This window comes from Buceros rhinoceros, unplaced genomic scaffold (assembly GCF_000710305.1).
Source record: "Buceros rhinoceros silvestris isolate BGI_N320 unplaced genomic scaffold, ASM71030v1 scaffold13446, whole genome shotgun sequence".
Taxonomy (NCBI): domain Eukaryota; kingdom Metazoa; phylum Chordata; class Aves; order Bucerotiformes; family Bucerotidae; genus Buceros; species Buceros rhinoceros.
In genome coordinates this window covers 1,880-8,066 of record NW_010419385.1, presented here as the reverse complement: position 1 = coordinate 8,066, position 6,187 = coordinate 1,880, and the positions used below count along the sequence as shown (strand labels likewise).

The following is a 6,187-nucleotide window of genomic DNA, read 5'->3' as shown; positions in this document are numbered from 1 at the left end:
TTAAAGTGCAGTTTTTAAATTTGAGATAAAAAAAAAAAAAATAAAAAAAAAAAAAAAAAAAAAAAAATCACACTATCAGTTGTCCAGTTTGGGGATTTAAAAATCCAAGTCTAGCATTCATGTCAGAAAATATTTAAAGAACTTGAACACAGCAGCTCAGCAGAAATGGCCTGCGTTGTCCTTTGCCCTTGAAGTCTCGTAGAGCTGAGGCCCAAAGGTGCTCCTTGCCAGAGCATACAGCAGTAAAAAAGAGTAGAAAAACTCCAGTGGAATAACTGACGCAGCTAAACAATCTCTGGCAAAGATACTGCAGAACAACTATCAGATTCCTCAATGGGTGAACCCACGTTATCTTGCACTGTGAGATGACAATGTGACGTTGCTCCTGTTCAAGTGCTTCAAGCACTTTTCCAGAAAACTACAGACAGGTCCTCCTGAGCTCAACCAGCTCTGGACAGTACCAAAGCGATATAAAAATGAGAATAGCTCAATGCAAAGGGTGGAAGTGTAGTCTAAGCTTTTATCTGAACACCTCTCTTCCCAACCCACACTGGAAACAGAATTTACACTATTTCTTTGTCTAGCTGCTTCTTTTTCTACTATTAGACAATATCCAGGGCCTCAACCAGCAGCTTTACCCCTCAAAATGTTGCTTTGTTTTGCACATGTGTTATTGAGTACACTCAGACTAAAATAAAATACAACTGAGATACAGAAGTTTCTCCAAAGAAGATACAGCTTAGTTGCAAGCTGGTTTGAAGTAAAGTCCTTACCTACAGCTTTTCCTGTTTGGACAACGTTTCGGCTGGTGGAAACCATCGCATTTCCAATCTTCTTCCCACGTTCACTGTTTTGCACAGAGCTAAACAAAAGAAATACTGAAAACTGTTAGTTGACTGCCTCATTACTTCCTGATGTAAATAGTGTGTATATATATATACACACACATATATATTATGCTCAAATTAAGCCCTTAATTCCTGCATGTATCTTACCCACATGGATCAGTTAGACAAGCTTCTCACAGGATGAAAAGATACTGTCAGTAAGAGAGGAATCAAAGCACCCAATGGTTCACTCTTACCCAACACACCTGATTACTTTCCCTAAACGTTTACCCAAATGCGTTTGTGTTCTACATTACAAAGTCAGATTTGCAGCAGTTTTGAGAAGTTTTAGCTCTAATATATAGGCTTTAAACAGAACAGTGTTACTGATCAGTCATCATTCTTTTCTTCTCAATAGACTTTACTTTGTACTGTGCTCTAAGATCAAGTTCTAGATTTTTATCAAGCACAGTTTACAATCAAACTTTTGTTAAAGAAATGCAAAAAGACGACAGGCACTGCCATTATTTGGAAAGAAAAGCACAAAAGCAATTGGTTCTACTGCACAAGTGCCATCACTTGAAAATAATCTCATTTAGTTTTAAAGTGTAACATTCAAGTCCACGATTCAGGCTTTGCCAATTCATTTATGCAAAATGTAACAGATGCAAAAAGCAGAAGGATAGAGCACACCGAGAACACGTTCCGGCTCAGTCTGCAAAATCAAGTCCTTTTGAAGAGTACAGATGCAAAAAGCAGAAGGATAGAGCACACCAAGAACACGTTCCGGCTCAGTTTGCAAAATCAAGTCCTTTTGAAGAGTTTCTAATAGCAAAGTCACATCTGGAGAATAAAGATGTTGTTGTAAAAATATGATTAGAGACACACTAAGAACTACCGGTCCTTTACACAGGTTGCAGGCTGCTCAGAAGAGTTAGTATTTCTCCTTTCAGACACTAAATTAGGACAAGTAAATGCTTATAGACACCTCCACATCTTTCTACAAAGACCATCCATTAACAATGAGAGCTGCTATCAGCACGCACCTCACTGAAGGCAATTACCTTGAGACTAATCTTGATTCAGTTGCATTCACAATCGTCATCACGGAAATTTAATCTGTCACTAGCCAGCAAAAGCAACAAAAACATTCAGCAGGCTGAAGCCTGAACCTTTTTATTCCTCAAGCTGCTGTTCTGTGTTAGCATGTGGTGTAGGTCTACTCACAGAGTACTGAAAATAACAGTCTACAGTCAAGGCAGGTGCAGAATCAGCAGCACTCACGTATTGCTGATTTACAGCCGTCTCAAAGAACCAGCCTCTGATGTTTTAGAGCCAACATGGCTAAGTAAAGCAACAATCTACGGTGCTGGGTGCGTAAACAAGAAGAGATAGTTAAGTGCAACTCCAGGACTGAATTCTAGCTTCAGTTAGAGCTGAACAGCTCTGGGAATAACAAGCACCACAGTTTTAGACTTGAATACTACAGGTAGACCAACTTGAAGTTCAGCTGAGTGTGGTGCAATAAAAGATGATGTAAAACTCATTTTAAACTTCTAAACTGAAGAAACTGAACCAGGCCTCAGTATGTACACAGTGAACTTTGAGAATTTTAGAACAATGCTGTACTAAAAACAGCTAATTTAAAAAAAATTAAGCTGTTTTCTCCTAATAATGAGACCTCAAGTCAATGTACAGAGAAACACTGATGAAAGTTTTAACAGCTTTAGTTCATAATTTAAAAATAAATACACAAAGTCTTATAACTGCAATGCAAAAAGTCAGGGCTCTGTTATGTGAAGTCCAACAAAAAACAGTGCATTTGCACTGTTTTTTCCTATTTCAGACAAATATTCCATCTTTAGATGTGGTGATGCTTTGCAAGAGGATGTTGAGTATAATTTCATGTATATAGCAAATTTACATCATTATTTTGTTTAGTTCATCATAGCAACAGTTACACAGTGATTAATATTTGGCCACACTTTTAAAGCAATACAGATCAAAGTACTATATACTTACTGTGACAATCGTAACTTCACATCTGACACCGAGTACTGTCCCTGGAACGGGTGGCTACAAGAGGAGGATAAACCCAAGAACACATTAAGGATTTTTTTTTCCACGAGGAATCCATATGACACGGATATTAGCCTCGGGCTTACAAAAACCACACAGATAATCTTGTGTAGATATCTTCTACGAGACTTTACACAGGCCCCGGTGACTGTTCAACCTTAGATTTCTTAAGAACTACCTGTAAGGTGCCTTCTAGTTACAGACCAGACGTTAACAATCTTTTCACACTGAGGCAGAGGCATTTCCTTTTAGTGACACAGAGCAAATAAAGAAGAAAAATAGATCCCTTAAGTAGACCAAAAAAAGCTTTATAGGTCTACAGAAAAACTTTCTTCAGACTACAGCAGCTAACAAAGCAAAAGGAAACAAAACCTCCCTGCAGTACGGTAACAACCCACGCTAAACCCAACCATGCACAGCCAGCAGCGTTGAGCAAGCCTGGCATCATCTCATCTTTGAGCGAAAACACACACAAACCAACCCAAAATCTTGAAGATGTAACATAAACCCACCAGTCCCCCTCCATCTGCATGAGTGACAAGCCTGGACACAGCTATGCCCTGGACACCTGGAAGCCATTAATAACAAGCAGAACCATCTGAAGACAATTTCTGAGGAATGACAAACTTCCTATAGCTGGGGACAGCCAACAATCAACTTGAACAAGTTTTTCTTTTCCTGACTCTAGATCTATGTTTCTTCGTAACACCATAGCCCTGAATTAAAGCCTTGAAGAACAGAAATACTCAGTTTTGGTACTTAGAGAATCGGGTCCAAAGTTCCACCCTCAGGATCTAATAGCAGGAACCAGGGGAAAGCTGTAACTCTACAGACCGGTGCCTGACTACACATACTAGGAGCTCTCCATGTTAAATGCTGAAAAATAAGTTTCCTTACCTAGCATTTACCTCTGCAAGTGCTGGATGCTTGTTGCTATTCCATACTCTGTAGTTGTGGGTATTTTTCCAGGCTGTTACAAATGCTGTTCCAAAGTCTGACAAAGTCTTCTCGTTATCTAATAAATTAAAATAAAAATGAAAATTTGCAGCAATTCATTAGAGATGTAATACAAAACATTACTTTTTTTCTTGTAGAGAAAAATTATATTTTTCCAGGCTCTTATAAAATGAAAGACAACTAAAACTCTAGTAGAAACAACTGGGCACTTCAAAAACATTATTGGATTTTGAAGTGTCCCAAATAGACAATGCCAGGATTAAATAAAAAAACCAGAGCTTAAAAAAAAAGCAGCTTTTCTTATATATAATTTATTTATAAAGTTCTAAGTAAAGAGCTCAGCTGGAGAAGTCTCATCATATATAGGGTTTCAGGTACTTAAGAGGAATGCTTAATTAAATCAAGGAGAAGGAGACAAGAAAGTGTCTGTAAGGCTGTGAAGTAAGAATTAGTAATAAACTTGTCAAGGAGAGCCAAGGACAACTTGAAAAGCAGCCTGAAGTGAAATGTTAGGCAGAGGGAGATCCAATGATAGGCTTCACATTTAACACAGCAGAGCAAATGCTTATTTCACCCACCCTCAGCTCAGTCTCTGGAGAAGGGATCTGTCCTACCTGGTTGCAGCACAGCAGCAAGCAGTGCGTGAAGGTAAGCGCTGAACTGAGCCCTGATCCACTCATCGCCTCCTTCCCATCCGGTGCCATCGAGGAAAACATCATCTCTGTTCTCAGTCACGTGCTTCACCAAGTAATCGGCAAATCGTAGGTCAGCAGTTGTGGGGTTCAGGATCTTACGGAGTTCTGGATCATGGATTTGTACGTGAGCATCTTCTATCTGTTTGCAGTAATTCCAGGGGTAAACATTCACCTAAATAAAGCTGCTTATATATACACTTCTATATATTGCTGCCTACCTCTAAACCGACAGTCCCCCAAAATATCAAGAGAAAACAAATCCCCGAAGTCATAATGAATTAACTGTTCTCAGAAAGTCAGACACTGCTCTGATACGACCAGAACCTGCTTCACCTTCCCGGCACAGAGCACAAGCTGCTGCTTCAGCAGCATTTGACAGGGGAAGGTTAGTGCTCACATGTATTTTCCTAGAAGCTCTCTCAATCACTTCAGTTGAGGAAGTTGGCACCTACCTGTAGCTACCTTAGGTTACCAAATGCTAATTATAGAGTTGGATCTATTTGCTAGACCTGACACAGTGTTTTCTTAGATATTATTTTTTTAACCTCTTGACTAAACCAGAAGGAAGCCAAGAGCAATGTGCTTTATTATCCAACTGTGTGTGTCTCAGCTGCAAGCACTTACTTTTGAAGACCTTATCACAAAGTCAAGAAAAGAGCCCATGACATGAAAATTAAAATTACACCAGCAATAAAGTAAAGATTTGACAAGTGCCCTGCGAATTCAAATATTGGATAAGAACATACAGAACAATACGTATTAGTTTTGCACAGCTTATCCTACTGATAATTGATATCCAAATGATACAAATTTAATAAGCTTCCGTGTTTATTTCATAGGGATTTAAAAATTCAGGCATGAATGTGAAGCTTTAAAGCTATATTTAAAATGCAACCTCTGCTCCTCCCATCCCTCTTCCCCAGTTCAAGAAGTTTGAATGCAAAGACTCATACTTCTACGATGGCATCACTCAGATGTTTCTGCTGACGGAACAGGATGTTGGTGGCTCCCGCAACAAAGCCACGGACCGTCACATCTGACAAGAGATGATGCTGCTGCAGTGCCATGTATGGCAAACAAAGGTACCCCTAAAGTAACAGAGATATTCAGAGGATTAATATAAGGCAAAAAACCCCCACACCCACCAAATCTACATTCAGAGGTTTTCCTAGTAAAAGCCAGCTCAGTCCATCCAGAGAGAACGCTGGTTATTACAATTTCAGCCAGGATTACCTGTTGTTTTGCTACATTACATCTGCAAGGCAAAGCAACCACATTCCACATGAACTAAATTTTTCAAGACGTTGTGTTGCCTTTCAGTCTCAGGACTGAAAGCGAAATACGATGCAAAGGACAGGAATCAAATGTGTTTATAAGGCGACAGAACAAGCAGTATAAAACAAGAGTGAGGTCTCAGGTCAGTTCAGAGACAAGAAGTCAATGGAGATAAAGATCCATCTCATCGAGAGATCACTGAGAAGCAGCTGTAGGTATCGCAATTTTCTTTTTAAATATAGGATCGACATACCCCTGAAGGCTGATACCGAAGGCTCATTCCAGCTGCTCAGTTGCATAAAGCACAAAGAAATTTATTCACTGGTGGAAACACAGAAGGGCTAACAGCAAACT

At 39.4% G+C, this 6,187-nt stretch overlaps 1 protein-coding gene across 1 annotated transcript in view; it reads right to left on the bottom strand.

The window, feature by feature from the left end:
- Positions 1 to 5,646, bottom strand: part of LOC104495865 (late secretory pathway protein AVL9 homolog) — a gene marked incomplete at its 5' end in the record, with an annotated part of 6,315 nt that extends 669 nt beyond the window's left edge. The window contains 5 exons of the mRNA XM_010138902.1: positions 774 to 862; positions 2,850 to 2,903; positions 3,804 to 3,921; positions 4,478 to 4,697; positions 5,512 to 5,646. Of these exons, the coding sequence (XP_010137204.1) occupies positions 774 to 862; positions 2,850 to 2,903; positions 3,804 to 3,921; positions 4,478 to 4,697; positions 5,512 to 5,646 (616 nt within the window). The remainder of the gene's footprint in view (positions 1 to 773; positions 863 to 2,849; positions 2,904 to 3,803; positions 3,922 to 4,477; positions 4,698 to 5,511) is intronic.
- Positions 5,647 to 6,187: the final 541 nt, after the last annotated feature.